The sequence below is a fragment of the Dunckerocampus dactyliophorus genome, chromosome 4, assembly GCF_027744805.1.
Source record: "Dunckerocampus dactyliophorus isolate RoL2022-P2 chromosome 4, RoL_Ddac_1.1, whole genome shotgun sequence".
Classification (NCBI taxonomy): Eukaryota; Metazoa; Chordata; class Actinopteri; order Syngnathiformes; family Syngnathidae; genus Dunckerocampus; species Dunckerocampus dactyliophorus.
This window is the reverse complement of record NC_072822.1, coordinates 21,123,699-21,140,000: the sequence shown is the minus strand read 5'-3', so window position 1 is coordinate 21,140,000 and position 16,302 is coordinate 21,123,699. Positions and strand designations below refer to the sequence as shown.

At 41.3% G+C, this 16,302-nt stretch overlaps 1 protein-coding gene across 11 annotated transcripts in view; it reads right to left on the bottom strand.

Moving 5' to 3' along the window:
* ep400 (E1A binding protein p400) overlaps positions 1-16,056 on the bottom strand; it is a 24,798-nt gene extending 8,742 nt beyond the window's left edge. For 5 of the 11 annotated variants that reach the window (XM_054774279.1, XM_054774281.1, XM_054774282.1 and 2 more), the window contains exons 1-33: positions 15,890-16,056; positions 13,717-15,067; positions 13,506-13,613; positions 13,331-13,415; positions 12,959-13,078; positions 11,066-11,460; positions 10,682-10,981; positions 10,393-10,605; positions 10,137-10,277; positions 9,729-9,807; positions 9,625-9,662; positions 9,489-9,546; positions 9,281-9,364; positions 8,834-8,947; positions 8,540-8,730; positions 8,293-8,470; positions 8,073-8,209; positions 7,802-7,971; positions 7,510-7,684; positions 7,279-7,415; positions 6,032-6,218; positions 5,764-5,933; positions 5,486-5,673; positions 4,645-4,809; positions 4,186-4,338; positions 4,016-4,071; positions 3,603-3,892; positions 3,156-3,358; positions 2,851-3,020; positions 1,443-1,639; positions 1,206-1,317; positions 783-1,067; positions 623-697 (exon numbers count right to left, since the gene is read on the bottom strand). In XM_054774279.1, the coding sequence (XP_054630254.1) occupies positions 623-697; positions 783-1,067; positions 1,206-1,317; positions 1,443-1,639; positions 2,851-3,020; positions 3,156-3,358; positions 3,603-3,892; positions 4,016-4,071; positions 4,186-4,338; positions 4,645-4,809; positions 5,486-5,673; positions 5,764-5,933; positions 6,032-6,218; positions 7,279-7,415; positions 7,510-7,684; positions 7,802-7,971; positions 8,073-8,209; positions 8,293-8,470; positions 8,540-8,730; positions 8,834-8,947; positions 9,281-9,364; positions 9,489-9,546; positions 9,625-9,662; positions 9,729-9,807; positions 10,137-10,277; positions 10,393-10,605; positions 10,682-10,981; positions 11,066-11,460; positions 12,959-13,078; positions 13,331-13,415; positions 13,506-13,613; positions 13,717-15,033 (6,291 nt within the window). In that variant the 5' untranslated portion in view covers positions 15,034-15,067; positions 15,890-16,056. The remainder of the gene's footprint in view (positions 1-622; positions 698-782; positions 1,068-1,205; positions 1,318-1,442; positions 1,640-2,850; positions 3,021-3,155; positions 3,359-3,602; positions 3,893-4,015; positions 4,072-4,185; positions 4,339-4,644; positions 4,810-5,485; positions 5,674-5,763; positions 5,934-6,031; positions 6,219-7,278; positions 7,416-7,509; positions 7,685-7,801; positions 7,972-8,072; positions 8,210-8,292; positions 8,471-8,539; positions 8,731-8,833; positions 8,948-9,280; positions 9,365-9,488; positions 9,547-9,624; positions 9,663-9,728; positions 9,808-10,136; positions 10,278-10,392; positions 10,606-10,681; positions 10,982-11,065; positions 11,461-12,958; positions 13,079-13,330; positions 13,416-13,505; positions 13,614-13,716; positions 15,068-15,889) is intronic. The other 6 variants (XM_054774286.1, XM_054774288.1, XM_054774291.1 and 3 more) reach the window with 3 other exon arrangements.
* Between the last annotated feature and the right edge of the window lie 246 nt (positions 16,057-16,302).

The following is a 16,302-nucleotide window of genomic DNA, read 5'->3' as shown; positions in this document are numbered from 1 at the left end:
TACAGCGGTCAGGAGAACTAGAGTATTGAGCGGAGTAAGCCACCTGCTGTGTCCGCCATGGTGCACTGTACTTGGATACCTGCTCTGAACAAACCCGGTGCTGCCATAAATGTTGATGGTGATTAAATGGTAACGGTGATTAAGGGTGCAGACAAGTCTGAACATCTACGTGTTTTGATCTGATCAATCTAGTTACTTTAATCAAATGTAGAAATACTACAGCTTCTGCTTGGATATTAACATGCCTGGCAGCTGTTCAACTCCGATAGATAAACATGCACACGTCATTCGCTGACGCTGGGAATACCAAGGTAGGTTGGATTGCAGGGTTTAAAGTGTGTGTAAAGCACATAATGTGCGCTTCCAATAATGCCTTGCACATTGGCATGTCCATATTATGTTTATTATCTTTCATAGTAGCAATGCCAAAGTTCACAGTCTGATTGGCTGCCCCATTCTCGCGAAGCAGCTTTCTCCAATTGAGAAATCTCGTCATGTTTTAATCTTGCGGCGCAAGATCTCATCACACCCCAACACAAAGCTTTAAGTTTTACTTTATTTATTTATTTATTTACTTTTAAAGTATTCATATTTTTATCTTTGTTATTGTTGTTAACAGTACCTTGAGCACAGTTTCATCTTCACTGGTGTGGAGGTACTCTAGGTAGTGCAGGGCATACCTTTCAATTGGTGTGAGCTGTTTGGAGAACACACATAAAAACTCATGACAAAACAAATACTAAGTATCTTGTTTCAATGACAAATAAAAACAATTAAGGTACCTGTTCCATTACTGCAATAAGATCCTCAATCTCAGCAGGCTCATCCTTACCCAAGCTCTCTGACTCCATATCAGAATGCTTGCCTGTTATCTCTTCCTGCTCCATTTCCTCATCTTCTGTTTCTGATGACTCATCCAAGTTGATGCTATGGAGCGCTTGGATGTAGGGCCTAGCCACCTTTGGAGATATGGTCTCAGAGGCTGAAGGCTCCTGGTGAAGGACCACAAATTCCTCCACTTTTTCCCCTGAGCCTGCCTCCACCTCAAACAAATCCTGGATTGTCCGCTAGAAATACACCACACATGGGTTCCGTTACCATAAATAAGATAATGGGTATGGTTTATTTTGCCAGAGACAATACTACAAACTGGACTTGGGCAGTTCTCCTGACACTCAGACAAAATAAGGATGAGCTGATCTTACTTGTGTGAGGAAAGCCAGAGTGTAGTCAGTGCCCTGTGCAGCCACCTCTCTGATCAAGTCCTTGGTTCCATTCTTCAACAGTTTCTCTTCAATGGAGTTTCCGCTCTCCAATCTGGGCAAAGAAACATGGAAAATCCTTAGAAAATTCTTAACTTTTTCAGTTAGTGAAAAATAATGATTTCAGAAAAACAAATATATTGCCATTTGATGCAGCATGTAAATGCACGGGAATATCACCTGTAAATGTGTATATCCTTAGCGCGCCCAATTTTGTCACACCACTCCTGGGTGCGGGCATCCATGCTGGGATTTAGGTCTGTGTCATAGAAGATGATGGCATCTGCATCGAACACAGTTCCAACTGCAGCGCAGCAGTGGTTTGTCAGGATGCTGCAGAAAATCTGCCTGTTCCTGTTAAAGGTCTTTATCGTCTCCTGCAGGGAGATGACAAGAAAAAAGTGGGACAAAAAAGAAAGTTATTAAAATGTATTATACAGTTCACAACAAACACAACACCACCATGTAGTATTATAGAAATTTAGAGCAAGGCAGTGTGATGTCAATGTCTTATTATGTGCAACGATTTGGAGGCCTGTATAGCACAAAATCCAGTAAGGAGGGAAAAGTGCATAATATGGCGCGCCCGTAGAGCCAGAACTCTACACTGACACTGGGAGGCTCTGGTGTTGGATAGTGCACATAATTGCCAGAGTTATTGGTCTACGGTAAGGGTGGCCCCAACCAGTGTTGAGGAAAAACAACAAAAACACCACACACGGTTGCAAAAACCCACACACAAATGGATGTCCACTACAACATCATCAGTAGCTTCCAACACCTGACTGCAATGGTAGGTATACCTACTGAGTTTAAATATTGCCAATATTTTTGTTAAAGTAATACCTCTGCGTCAAACAAGACTGAACATGATCTTTTTAAAGCTCTTTTTCATATTTTTCACATGTACATAATGTTGTGGCAGGTCAGTATATCTAATTTTAGCTGAACTGTTAATTGCTCTTTTCTTACATTTCTTCATACCTTCTTACCTGTGTTTGTCACCATTTTCAGCATTGGCTTAAATTCAGTTGTGCAACACTAAGTAACTCTTTTACATCTGTCCATTACAACAGAGCCATGTTTTGATTCCACATGTTGTAGTGTGGTGAAAAGGCACACAACTATGGTGCATTCAACGACAAAGTGCAAAATCTCAGCGCGTGCTGACAAAACATTATCAGTAAAGCACAAAAACGAACACGCAAAAATTGTGGTTGAACAGTAGTACATATATGCTATATAGCTTACCTGTGTTACCACACATTTATAAATTGTTCCCAATTTATGGTTAATCAGATGTCTTTTCTGCTGAAAGTATTGTCTATTTTCAGAGAGAAAATAAATAAAAATATTTTAACCAATAATCTGCAAATTTGCACGGCCATGATTGCTGAATGATTGCCTATATCAAACATCTGAGTCCATATTGATCTATGACAACATGTATTATGTCGAAATTATGTCAAAAGGATCAAACTTCTACAACAACAGTAATACAGAAAATACACTTCACAAGAGAAGCCTGCCTCCCAGCACAACCTCAAGACAACAACCTCAAGTGTTTTTTTTTGTTTTGTTTTTTTACCTGTCGTTCATCTGGAGTGTAGCTTTCATCCACTCGCACATAAGTGAGTTGCCTATAATCAAGGAATGCCTCCAGGATGTCAAGCATCTTCCCCATCTGAGTGAAGATGAGGACACGCCGATTGTCTGACCTAAGCTTCTGCAGTAGAATGGCCAGAGCTTCTAGTTTGCCTTTGACAAAAAAAATCCACAGTTAAATGGTGTTTTGGGGATTTTTTTTCCACTTGGAAAAAGTGCACAGCATCGGAATGAAGAAAAATACACCGGATTATTTTGTGGTAGATGAAGGTAGAGAATCCATCTGACCTGAGTCAATCTGCATTAGCTGAAGGTCAAGGGAATAGCAGTCATTCCCAGTCACCAAGTGGTGCATTTGGGCAGTGTGGGGAGCAAAGGATTCCTGCAGCTGACGGTGGTGTAACTTTTGTTCAATAGTGTAGGGGACCGGAGGATTGGCTGCATACAAGTTAGGAGGTGGGGCTACAGCTGGAGGCACCACACATACCAGCCTGGAAAGTGACAAGGAGTAGGTTTTCTCAGAGTTGGAAGAGCATGACCACTAAACACAAAGTTGGAAAAATTGATGAAAAGGAATTTCAATTGTGATCATCTGTCTTCATTTCTCTAATAGGCGTTAATCTAGTATGATAATGGTAAAGTTGATGTGTAACCAATACCCCAAAAATGCCATCTAATATAAAATATTGAGTTATTAGCTGATCACGTCTAACAGACAGCGACTGCAGTAAGTACCTCTTTACAAGGCTGTTGGTAGCTTGCACGCGGTCCTCAGTAGAAAGCAGGGTAGACTGTAGTGTAGAGGTGGTTGCCACACAGGTTTTCTGGGCCATGATGCAGCTCTCTCTACCCACCCACATCCATCCTCCAGCAGTCAAAGCTGAGTGACCAGACACTGAGCTCACCGTACACGCCTGTAACAAGTCTGATCCATACAGAACTCTGCGGCTACAGCGTCGCTCATTTGCTTCAAAAAGGAGGCTCAAACGCCGCTTTGCTTGCCGACTCTTTTCTTCCGAAGACTCCTGATAATCAAGAACACAATATGCAGAGAGTCCTTACAAAGCTTTAGTCTTAAAAATTGTGCTTCTCTGTCTGACTGTACCATGTGAATTCTTAAAGGCAAATCTTTAATTTAATGTACTAACCTGTGAGGAAGCATTAGTGAGCTTAGTAGGGCTTGCTGTAGCATTTGTGGTCAAACCTAGTCCAAACATACAATGTGAGCTGAAGGACACATTCTATCTAGCAAGTCACATACTTAAAAACTGCTTCACAGGACAAGATGTATGATATGAAATGGTAATGGATGAGTCACCTTGCTGGACTGTTGGCAGAGCTGGATGAGGTGCGCTGGGTGAAGCTGAGGCATTGGAGTTAGGGACAGCTTGTGCCATAGTTTGCATTATCATAGACCCCTGGGGCCTGATGATTTGTTGCCCAGGAGCTGACACAATTTGCAGAATGTTTCCTAAAACCACCATATATAAAGAATTACCAAGAGTGCTCATTTGAAACCTAACTTTCATTTTTTCATGAAGATAATTTTTATGATACTATTACAGGAAAAGGGCTGAAGCAGGAATTCATAACATAAACAAAGGCTGTAGCAGGTGCAACTATGATCTTTAACGGCTAAGAGGTACTGCGAACATCAGTTAGTGATGACTGTGAGTTACACTGTTAATAAGTTGAAGGCATCTTACCCCATACACCTTTTGATACAACAGGTCGTCAAGCAATAAACATGTAATAGGGTACATATAGTATTTATTACCTTGTAGTTGCAAGGGCTGTCCAGTGGTGAGCTGGCGGAGCTGGCTGGGGGACAGAGTAAATTTGTTGCCCTGAAATTGTAGAGTGACAGGAGTCTCTGGCTGGGAGATACGATTCGGATTGCCAGCTATGTTGGCAAGCTGGGCAATTTTCACTGCATCCCCTCCTGTAATGAAAAGGCAGAACAAAAGACTTTCAAACACCTAGCATATATATATATTTATATAAAAAATTGCCCTCCACAATAAACACTGCTCCCATATGTAACACAAAGGGAAAGGGGAGAATTCTTCAGGTTACAGAGAACCCCAAGTGAAAAAGTAATTTTATTTGTCAAAATGATTGAAAGAGTAAAAAAAAACTGTGTCAAAACAGTGTATGCACTAGTCCAGCCTAATTTAGCAGTTTTTGATCTGATATACAGTATGTATATACTAACACATTTTGGAGTTTCAAGTGGAAACAAATCAAAATCAGATGTCGGTGTAGTTCTACTTAGTGGCCAAGTCGGTAACTCAAAAAATAGAAAAACTTCCCAGAATCCACCCATCCATTCTATTCCGTTTATTCTGTTCAAGGTTGTGGGGGGATAGAGCCCATATATGTACAGATATAACCAAGATCAAAAGATTTCTTCCTACAGGTGGACTGATACAAAATCAATCGATTTTTATTAATAAACCAAAAAGGTAAAATAATTGAAAAGGAAGGGAAATGTGCCATGTAATTATAATAAACCATAAAATATGAGAGACTCATTGGACTGGAGAGAATAATTTGGGAATGTTGAAGCTGTGGATATGCTGCTGATATTTGGACGATCTGGTCCAATGATACCTTACCTTGAGAAGCTGCTGTACTAGCTGCAGAGGTAATAGGGGTCTTTCCCCTGGCCTGTGATGATTGGCTGGTGGTGGAAACAGAGTTGGTTGTAGCAGAGGAGCTTGTTGGTGGATTTGGACCTGCTGCACTTGTGAAGGTGACAAGGCGACCTTCTGGCTTTGTCCCATACTGTACCGGTTGGAACAATCTAATGAGGAAAGACATTGCATACATTTTATATCTGTTGGAATATTTGCTTTGGATTCTAAAATAAATAAATAAATAAATCATTTGAAACCTTGCAGGCTTTATTGGGCATGGCTTGGGACGTGGTGGTGGTTCTGGACCGCTGTAGATCTCCTCTATAAGGTGCTGCGTGATCTTTAATTTGGGTACTGCCTCTTCAGTCTGATACCGAGTCAGTCGATTCTCATTATTGATCAAATCAAACAGGGACATGTTTGTATCCTGACAAGATAAGGTGAAGGACAACAGAAGGAAGTCAGGGTGGTATATCAAGAGAGATGTTTTATGAGAATTAATGTATAAATAACAAAAGTGCATACTTTGCTTGAGGCATTCTGCAGCGCTCCCAGTACAAGTGATGGGCTATTGTATCGTAGAGAAGGGCAGAAGTAGGAGCTGCTTGTCTCTCGGGGGGCGACCAAGTCTGGGTGGTTACACACACGCTGCAACTGCATCAAGACCTGAAGCACGCTGACAAAGTGGCCAGTCTTCAATGCCTCTTCAGCACTAAAACACAACCAAACAAAAGACACACATTTACTAACATGCGGTCTCTGGTTGTCCAACTATACTGGTGCCTATAATCCCAACTAATGTTAAGTGTTTAAACACATACAGCACACTGAAGGGCTTGGTTTCTTCAGCTGTCAATAATGTCTGCGTTGTTTAATCTAGTCACTTTAAAGGAAAACTGCACCTTTTTTGGAATTTTGCCCATCATCCACAATGCTAAAAACAGCTAGCTCGTTACTGCACGTACTGGACATACTTATTCCTTTTATAAAGTCGTCTGAAAAAGTCTCCAAAAAGCCCCAACAATGCGCCATTTACATATAATGCGATGTGCATATTATCCAAGCTAAAGCGACATCGTTATTATTATTATTAACATTGTTACGCCGATCAACTACATTACTGGCGTATTGACACTTAGCCATACCACACCAGCTAGCTGCTAGTCGGCTCGCCCGTAGCGCATCGTGCTCGAAATGCCTGTACCAAAAGACATTACCAAAAGGTAAAGCTACATATTCGAGATGCCGATACTACTGCTGAGTTTTTATTTCTGAGTTTGGAAACGTTAACGCAGTTGACAGAAGTTTAGGTGTTTGTTTCTACGACATTGCAATGTGAAATCAATGCGCCGAGCAAGGACGCTCCGGCAATGCTTAGAATCACCAAAATACACAAATGATCATGAATGTACCTGTTACTACATGGTCACAGCATGTATATAAAACCATAAAATGTTGTTGGAGGTGTTTTAATAGTTTTGTAGACGGCATAGGTGTATCCCATTACGTGCACTACTGAGATGGCTGTTTTTATATCTTTCAAATGCACAGAAAAGAGAAACCAAATATATGTCTTCATTTCTCACATAAGGATTGTGGATGATGGGCACAATTACAAAAATAGTACAGTTTTCCTTTAAGTTCTCTGCGAGGCTCAATGTGTCAGACTTTGAAAACCCCTGATCTAATATATACACATTAACCAATGAAACTGTAATTATCAGTGTGTGTGAGTGAGTTGTATGGAACAAAAATATATATTTTTTCCTCACCCAGGTTGAGTGAGGATATCCTCATACAGGGTCTTCTGCCTGCTGGAAAGGCGGCACTTCAGGATGTGTTCATACTTCTTTGGCAACTGCTTTTCCACTTCTCTTTTGGAGCGTCTCAAAATGAAAGGCTGAATCATCTATGGGTAAGATCAAGTCGATTTTGTGTTACAAAAATTTACAGGTTTGAGCAATAAATCAATTTGTGGGGGCATTTGTCTGAAGAATACCCACCCTGTGCAACCGAATGACAAGTTTGTGGCAGTAGTCCTGATTCTGGTCTGTGCCTGCCTTAACTGGAAAGTCAGAGTAGGGCCTGGTGATTCCTGGCATGAGGAAGTGGATCATAGTCCACAGCTCCTTGAGGGTATTCTGAAGTGGGGTATTGATGAGGAGGATCCGCTGTTCACTGCGGATTGATTAAAAAACAAAAAACACTTCATTACTCAGAACACTGTGCCTCACTAAAATATGTTATTTAGTGATTGTGAAAGAATGTTAATTGGCAATATTTATCTCAGCTAACCTTCTAAGAGCAAAGATTGTTTCCCAGTGTTTTTCAGTCATATTTTTGATGAGCTGCACCTCATCCAGAATCAAGTGTCTCCACTTTTGCCTCAAAAAGCGGCTGTGGTCCTTCATCAACAGCTTGTATGATGTTACACATACATGGAAGCTGTTCGTTTCCCGCCACCTCTGTAGATCAGACCATATATCAAGATACCTCCTTTCCACAATTATTTAGGAAGTCGTGTTGATATATATAATACATTTTCTTGTAATGCAAAAACACCTACCGTTCTCTGAAATCTGCGCTCCTTCTTGGTTCCCAAATAGAGGAGAATTTTAAGGCCAGGACACCAGCGCTTGAACTCAACCTCCCAATTCAACAATTTACATGTCCGAACCACAATGAGGTGAGGTCCCCAGACACCTGTTGGGGGAAAAAAAGACATTTATTGCGTCCAATATTAAAGACAACAACATATTGCGTTAATAATATCAATAGGTGCATACCCTCTTGACCAGCTAGATGGGCCATGTACGCAACGGTCTGTACAGTCTTGCCAAGGCCTGTCTCATCAGCAAGAATACCATTGAGGTGCTTTTTGTATAACTTTACCAGCCAGTCAACACCAATTTGTTGATATTCTCTCAGTGAGCCATGCAGTAGAAAGGGTGCAGTACTGCGGGTCTAGTAAAATAAAATTAAAAGGTTTTAACAAAAGCAATTGTGAATGTTTTGCATTTTGTGTGGTCTTACCGATGAAGTGGTCTTGAAAGGACCCTTGGGCAGAAGGGTCTCTGTTGCAGCAGCCACTTCAGATATGTCTCTGGCAGATCGGGCATCAGAATCGCAAGAAGAGCCCGCGTCGGGACTAAGATACTGGTCCACAATGAGCAAAGAGTCTATCAGCACTGCCTCAGGTGAACTGCTCACAGGACAGGTAGTTCCTGAAAATTAGAAAACAATGTAATTTACAAAGGATAACATAATAAAACATATTAAACATTGTGTGTCAAAACACTGCATTTCATTTTCAGACAACACGGGCACCTTCAGTCTCTTCTTCATCATCTTCATCACTTTGAGGACTAGAGTGAGGCCACATGAAGCCATCAGCGTAAGCACCAGCATATTGCTTCTTCAAAGCATCCAGAGGCAACTCAGCTAAGAGCAAACAAAACAAAAACAAGTTAAGAAGCACAACACTTTGATGACACAGCAACGAAAGAATAATCACCATCATTTACATTCTTGAAATATAAATGAATTAATTTGCTGCACAAGAATATGTCACTGAATGTAGAAATGTAACCTTAAAATTACAGTTTAGAAATGTAACCTTAAAATTACAGTTCGACATACAGTACATTCATTTGTACACTGAACTGTGTAATACTGCTGCTAATAATCCCCCCTGAATATGTTGTAGACAAAGTAATTTAACACAAACAGGTTAAGGCCAAAAATGGACAGTGAAAGAAGCACAATCAGTAATACCATCTTTGGCAAGTTCAGCCAACTCAGTTTTGTAATCTGCGTCCCCCTCCATAATCTCCTGTTCCGCTATCGTGCTCTCTTCATCTAGAATACACAAAAAACTGACACTCAAATACAAGATTTTTTATTTTTTTAATTGCAGCGTGATGACCACTACGCCTTCTGCCACTATATTATTTGAAATCAAACTTGATTGTTTCAAGCATACCAGTTTTATCACTTAAAGATGAACTTAATTTTCTTTTTCTGGATGGAATGGGAACCTCCTAAAATAGGAAAAAAAAGATATGACGTAAGACATGCTTTTATGTTGTAATTTATTCATGATTGAGAACAGAACATACCTTGCTACTGCCTCTCTCTCCTACAGTATGACCTGGTACTGTAAGAGTTAAAATGTCCACAATGTTCTTTTATAATACAGAAAATGTCCAAACTTGAACCTTACCTTTGACTGAGGCTTTTTGCAAGCTAAGTGCACGAATCCTCTTTTCATTAATTTCAAAGTGAAGTTTAATTTCCACAACCTGACAAAAAAAAAAAAACCTCATGGGTTAAGTTCCGTTTAAATTTTGAAATATGACACAAAATCTTGCGCTATATTTTAGAAAATAGAATTAACTAAACCTTCTCACGATGACAGTGCACTAATATAATAGTATGGGGAGGCATTGTTCCGTGTTGTTATATACGAGTTTTCTAAATATGTTTAAGTTTAATCATGATCAGTAACATTATAGTTAGTTAGTTATACTTAGTGTAATTATATTGTGCAAAACAAAGATTTCACACTATCAACACCAACTGATAGTTCTAGCCAAGTAGGCTGTCATAAATACAATTTTAGCAAACATACCTGCTCAATGTTAGACCAGAAAAAATCCACCTCTCTGGCAATTGTGCTGGCAATGTGGCGAAGATGAAGTTCCTTTTCCTTCTTTGACCTCTCTTCACTTTTCTTCTGCTCTTGATGGTAACGAGCGCAGGTTCGAACAAGCTGAAATAAAACCACAGGGCATTTTGACTTTAAATATAGAATTCTATAGAGATTCTGCAAATATGTCACTTTTTTTAGCATTTGATTTTTTTAAATATTCCATTCTATACAGTACCTTCTTTGCAACAGCCTCTTTCCATCTCCTCTCCTGGGCAAAGTCAGCTGCCATCCACTGCATCTCCTCCAGGAGGTAGTCCCAATGTGATTTTGGACGAGAGGCTTCTACAAGTTTGGGGAGCCTACTGGCTGACCACTGGCCATCCTTTCTAAGCTCTGAGATGCGTTGGTGCACTTGATTCTCCTGAGGATATGAGGCAAGACAAAAGTTCTATTGCCTCAGATACAGTATATTGATGAAGTTTCAAAACATACAGTATACAGTATTTTCATCAACCATCATTTACCAGTTTAGCTTGCTCAACTTGCTTATCTTGAGAAGGCTCCTGCGATGACTGCATGGTTGCATTTTGACCAAAGCCACTCATTTTGATTCCAGAGATACCATTGGTACCAGTCAGTTTGGACTGTGTGCTTGGATTTGTATTGGCGCAAATAGAGCGCAGAGGACTTGTCGGTTGTGATGTTGGAACTGAGTTAGAAGTAGGGAGGGAAGCAGGAGACATGGAGGTGACTGGTATTGAGTTGGTCATAATTCTTTGAACTGGTAGGGTTGCCTCTGCACCAGGACGACCAAGAATCACAGTCTGTGAAAAAGGAAACAAAGCTTAACATTGCAATCCAATTTAAAGTAAATGCAAATTATATGTAAATGTTTCAGTCAGACTGACTGCTTGTCCTGAATGTAGCATTGCCTGGGTTTGTTGCTGCTGGGGAGGCAACTGGATATGAAGACCTGGTTGCATCTGCTGCTGGAGCTGTGCCTGGAGTTGTGTGTGGGGATTTACTGAAGCCATGATTGTGCTACCAGTCTGTACTTTCACCTGCGCTTGGAGTTGACTTCCAGGTTGGACTATACTCTCCACAATTTGAGCCTGCTGGGGCAGTGTGACTGGCAAGCCAGCCATTGGGAGGGCACCTTGTGGCAACCTGCCTGGCAGCTGAGGCGGTGGAGTATGTAGGCTAGCTGCATTCTGCACTGGCGGTCCTTTGGATGGGTCATATTGCTGTTGGTTTTGCTTCTGTCCGGCAATCTGGACTGCTTGAGGAGTAGGCGGCATCCCGCCTGCACACATAGAAACCAAGTTATAGGACATACAAAGGGGTGATGTGCATAAAGATGTATAGATTTTTAAAAATACATTCTGTCTGTAGTCTGTCCTTTATTTGACATTAGTTGTGTGGTAGCTTTCCCTGTATACATGATACTAAAATAAAAAAAAAAAATTATATATATTTGTTTTTAATTGTTTGAATATCAGCAATTAGAGCTCCTGAGAAATGCGCCTTATGAAATAGATGAACTTGATTCAACAGAAGTGTACTACTTCCTGATGATCAGAGCAGAAACTTATACAGAAAATGATTACAGAAGAAATGAAATTAATATGGTCATCTACATGTCTCTCAAACAAAACACTACATTGGTTAATGCAAAATCAAAACATTGCATTTCATGTTAAATATGGTTCAAACATCAAAAACATACATGCACTGAGATTTTGACAAATAATTTTAAGGAAAGAAAAAGTGGGAAAAAAAAGACAGGGAGAAGAGAGACAAAATCAAAATACAAAGCGGACACACAATAACACTATGTTTAGCATGCATGAAAGCAATGTCATTGTAGCAATAATCAAGGCATCTGAATGCCTCAAAAAGCAGCAAAGCACAGAAGTGAGCAAAAGGACAAACACGGGGTCTTGCCGACAGCATCTGAGCGGAGCTGTGCACACTAAAGCAGCGCCTGCCTTACCTCCCTGCACGTCACACCACCAACACCTGGCCCTGACACACCCACACCATCACAATCGCAAAAACCTGTGCGGTGAACACAACTCCTCCTCATGATTCCCCTCCTACTTAGACTGAGGGAAAGAAGCCAAGTCAGAACAAAATGCCATGAAATAACATGGATGGAAGTCAACTCAGTGTGATCATGAGATGCATACAGACACTTGAAGAAGTATCGTAATGATGACTAAAAATCCTGTTGATGATGCATGGGTGACCAGAGAGTGAAAGACTCCATTAAGAAATGTCCATGGGGATTGAAAAAGAATGACAAATGGAGTCAAAACGAGGGATAGCAAGCAAAACCCACAAGAATCACTTTCTGTGATTCAACTCCAGTAGATTTTTTTAAATCCATCATCACAGGAAGATCTGTCAAAACACACATGACTAGTAATGGAAAGAAACTACAGAAGAGATGGATAACGAAGAATGGTTAAAAAAAAAAAAAAAAAAAAAAAAAAAACACAAAAGAAAGAAAATCATAAGACAAGGCATCTTCCCAGTGTGTGACTACCCTTCTTCAGACTTGGATAATCTTCTTCCCCTTTTGATCCTGACAGAGAAAGACGTTACTGGTAAGGCTAAGACTGAATTTCCTGAAGACTGCTGAGAACTCCAGCGTCTGAAGATCGGATTATTGACGTAGCTTGGAGTTTGTTTGTCACAGACGAATGTTTTGGCTCACATATTTAGATCTTCTTATTGTGAAGAAGGGGAACCGTCCAGCAGCATGAGAAGAAAGGAGAGCCTGGTTGTAGCACTCCTACCTTGCGCAGTTGGCATAAGCTGCTGGAGTGGCACGCCAGGTGATCCTAAAGGAGCTACACCAGGATGCTGGAAAATCAGCCCATGGCGACCAACGTCAATCCGGGATCTTTTAGCCTGATCTGGGATTTAAAACACACAATACCCTCATAACGGAAAAAAAGTACTCTGCACAGGGCAATGACCTTCTGAAGACCTTACAGGCCACCTCTCCTTCCTCGAGTTAAGACTTCAACATAGAGCGCTAGTACAGGATGCCAAATATCTAAAAGCAGAAGCAATTAGAGGGAGAAAAGAAAAAGAACAAAAACCAAAGCAAACGGGGAGGAAAAAAGCAACATAGGAGAGACAGGAGTTGTTGATCCTCGCCCTACCTGCTTGCACCATAGCCTGCTGCCTCTTAAAGGCATCCATGTCTCCTGGGTTGGCAAGAGTGCCAGAAGCTGGCCCTGGATGACCCTGTCACACAGGAAATAGGAGTGATATTTGTCCTTTTGCTGCAGATAATTAATTGATAACAGTTTTTCCGACAAGGACTGCATCTATTACCTGAAACTGCTGCTGGGTGGAGAAAGCTGCAGAAACATTGGGGGGAAGCTGTGTTGCTATGGCAACGGGTGTCACTGCTTGACCATCCTTTCCCGTGACAACTTTTACCTGAGAAAAGCAAAGGTGGCATTATTCATGGAAGATAGTCACCAGAGCGTGTCAAAAAGACAACATTTACAGTTGAACACACACTAAATGATTAACGCGATACCTCATCGTTAATGACCTCAGACAGTTCCTCTTCTTCGTCTTCATCTTCAAGGTCCAAGTCATTCTGTCTTAAATAGGTATACAATGGAACACAGGGTTTCTTTTTAAAGGCCAAGTAGTCCATCATGTTTCCTTGGAGATGCTGCAGAAAGAATAGTTCTATAAGGTATTCTTTGAACACCTCCTTTAAACTGTCCATCTTCTTGCTGTGGTGCTCTAAGCACTGATTCCGTAGCTGGGCGATCTCTGGAGTAGAAGGAGCAATCTCCTCTAACCTCCTGGGAACTTGTTTTTTAACAGTACCGACTGCAGTGTTGTTTGGTGCAAGAGGATTGTTGGCGTTTCCTTGGGGTGTACTGGTGAAGGAGGGGCTGGAAGGTGGAATGGAGGACGGTATACTAAAAGATGCAGTGGTTGTTGTTCCAACTCCTGCAACAACACCCTGTGGTGGCTTCTCAAATATCACTGGGCGTGCAAGCTGTCCTTGTATGATGCTGCTGATCTGTGGAGGTAGGTTCGAAGTGGTAATGTGGCCAGGGCTGGCCAAAGTGGGCAGAGCAGCACCGGTAGCCACGGGACTTTGAGGTCCAAGGTGGTGAATGGTGCCTCCCGTCTGTGAGAGAGGCTGAGAAAGACGACGTTCCCGAACAGAACCAGGTGCTCCTGGAGAAGACAGCTGTATTTGGCTAGGTGTGCCAGGTGCAATCTGGGCCAGCCCTGTCCCATCCTGGTACACAAAATGCCCACTTCCAGATGGACTGCCTAAACCGATTTGCCGCACTAACATACCAGCCTCGACAAACCGTGTCGGACTCTGTCCGCACACACCAAGTGCAGGGGCCCCCGGCCTTGTGACAGCTTGCAGTGGGACTGGGCTATGCTGGGTGGGACTTTGGGGCTGCATGGGCTGGGGTAAAGGAGATGTAACCTGAATGTAGGAAGATGGAGTATGCTCAAACCTCCACTGTGGTGTAGTATGCTGGAAGCCAGGGGATGCTGGGTTTTGGAGGGGAAGTGGGGTTAGGGTGATCTGCTGGTTGCCAGTCACCATCTGTCCCACATTTTGTAAAGTGATGTTCATGTTCTGACCGGTGACTGGGCTGCGACTCATGATTATCTGATAATTGGGCGACTGAGGGGCTGATGGGCTGGCAGTGGTAGGAAAGGTGGTTACGGGAGACTGAGGGTGGGTAACTGTAGTTTGTTGTTGTGAAGACGCCATGGCCGTTTGTTGCTGATCCTCCACTTCTGATCCACTGACAGACTTAGACCTCTGAAGGTGTCGTTGAATGTTCTGTGACCCGCTTCCATGGTGCATTGCGTGACACTGTTACAATGGCTACCTCAATAATCTGCGCAGAGGAAAGGAAAGACTTACTCAAAAATGCACATCATATACAGCATCCTGCTCTAACTAGCTGACCAGGTTTGCACTAACTTAGCTCCAAAAACATTGACTGATCCATGTAAAGAAATGCTTTACAGCAATAGCCAGACTTCAGTATCTGAAACTAAAATGTTAAAGCTTTCCCCAAATAAGTACCTGTATTAGAAAAACAACCAGGACATTGCAACATTGCATATCATACTTTATGAACAGACACATGTAATCATTCATCAGCACTGATCTAACATGTTAAACAATGTTAACATGTGGAAATGTGTAATCGCGCCTATTATGAATCTTTTACAATGACGGGAAATATTATTATCCCCGTAAATGTCATCACACATTTTTATTAAGGCAATACATTATTACCGATATGAGATAATGCGATGTAGACAGACGCAATAGGCTGCATGCACTACTGTAATGATTCCAGGATAGTGACAATTTCTCTGCTACGACGTTTATGGTGGCTCCAATGATAAATAACGATATCGCTCAGGGGCGTAACATTAGCAAAAGCAACCAGGTATAAGTGCATTGCTACTTCAATTAATACAAGTATAAATTTACCAACTTTGGTGTTGGGGGTTGTAAGACATTAAACCCAAACTACCTACAATGCATGGCTCTAACTAATACAACGCTGTTTCTGCTATTTCACCCAAAACAATAACCATTGCTACGTCGTATGCGTGCTAGCCAATGCTAACAGCATTAACTTGTTATTGCTAAGAAGTCAGCATTGACGAATAATACATTTAAAAACATGTACGTTATTACTTACAAGATACAGGGCGTCTTTCGTCGTTTAATAATCCCTAAGTCATTTTATAATATGACAAGTGCCGTAACAAAGGCTACAATGCTAACATTAACATGTCAATATTGCTAGCGGATATTCAATGTTGGAAGCTAATTTCATTGAGCAACATGGCGACCAACGAGACCTATGGCTTAACCCGGATGTTATTCCGTCGTACAGGAAGCCGAAGTCCAGCATAACTATTATTGTTTTGTTCAAATGTGACTTGTTATTTTAACACAGAAGTAAAACCAACCAAACGCTACTTGCTTGCGACAAACAAATTTCACATGTATCATTAATGCAGTCTGTTGTAGATTTCGTAGGTTATTTCAACACCGTAGTTGTTTTACTGCACAGTATTAGGTTAGATAAATACGGAGGAAAATTTACAA